The 1123-nt window shown below is 45.9% G+C and overlaps 1 protein-coding gene across 1 annotated transcript in view; it reads left to right on the top strand.

Annotated features, from left to right (window-relative positions):
* The window catches only part of LOC107103228, a 22098-nt gene that overhangs the window by 12817 nt on the left and 8158 nt on the right, over positions 1–1123 (top strand). Inside the window, exons 5-6 of the mRNA XM_015402804.1 lie at positions 499–850; positions 920–978. Of these exons, the coding sequence (XP_015258290.1) occupies positions 499–850; positions 920–978 (411 nt within the window). The remainder of the gene's footprint in view (positions 1–498; positions 851–919; positions 979–1123) is intronic.

The raw sequence follows: 1123 nt of genomic DNA, 5'->3' as shown, positions 1-1123 counted from the left end.
TATAGAGGAGAGCAGGAGGCGGGGTTACCAATCTACTCGCTCTGGAGAGCAGAGTTCGCTGCTAAAGCGCTAAGTTGGCAACACTGCTCTTTGCATGGTTTGTTTTCAAATGGTTTGCTGCTGTCTGTTTGGACCTTTCTGAACATGTGCAGCAAATGGACTGATCCAATATGGTGGACACTGAAGGGGGGGCTGAGACACACTTAATATTATAAGTATTCTGATGGCATTTTGGAGAAAAGATTTTAATCAAAAACATAATTAATGTGCACAAATAAGGAATAGCTGTACATGTAAACAGTTTTATGGGGCCCCCAGGGACTTGGGGCCCTAGGCAGGAAAAGCTGGATTCATGTCCAAGAAGAGTATTCATTGAAAATGACTACTTAAGAACAAACTCTTGCAATGAAATTAAGAACTAGGATCCCTTTTAGGATGTAATGAAATGTGAAGTGGAGTAAAAGTTTGGAGGCAATCTGCCGTGTGGTTTGGTTTCAGGGCGGAGCTCCAGCCTCCTCCTCCTCCTCCTGCCGGCCCTACAGGAGGAGACCTGAGGAGAGAATGGGAGAAATCTCACAGCCTCATTAATGATGACAGGAGCATCCTGATGTGCTTGACCAGTGAAAATTTGTCCATGTCAGATGATAAGGCTCCAGTTCAGCCAGTTTATGACAACAGCTGCAACCCCCCCGGCGTAAAGAGGACTGCCGCTGCTTCCTGCTGTGATGCAGGACTGGACTCCAAGCCGAAGAGCTTCACATCGATCAGCACTCAGACCGAAGCTCCAAGCTCAGCGGAGAAGAGCGTCATGACTGTGGTTCTTATGTCTGATCTGGACTGTCTCTCTGAGGTGAGGTTGGAGCCTAACCAGCTGTGGACTGTTGTTTTCCATGTTTTTACACCTTCTTTCTCCTTTCAGGAGTTAAAAAGACTCCAGATGCCTGAAGAATGCAATGAGCCAAAGAAAAAGAGCCAAAGGTAACGTTTCGGCCTCGATCTTTTCCTATTGCAACACAACAGATGTTTCCTGTCTAAAAGATCCAGGAAGATAAGGACTGAAATGATTGAATGTTTGGTTCTCTAAATCCGGGGTCTGCAACTGTTCAAAGAGCCACATTGATCC

This window comes from Cyprinodon variegatus, unplaced genomic scaffold (genome assembly GCF_000732505.1).
Source record: "Cyprinodon variegatus isolate N-32 unplaced genomic scaffold, C_variegatus-1.0 Scaffold1401, whole genome shotgun sequence".
Taxonomy (NCBI): domain Eukaryota; kingdom Metazoa; phylum Chordata; class Actinopteri; order Cyprinodontiformes; family Cyprinodontidae; genus Cyprinodon; species Cyprinodon variegatus.
Note: the sequence above shows the minus strand (reverse complement) of the source record. Positions and strands in the feature narration are given on the sequence as shown.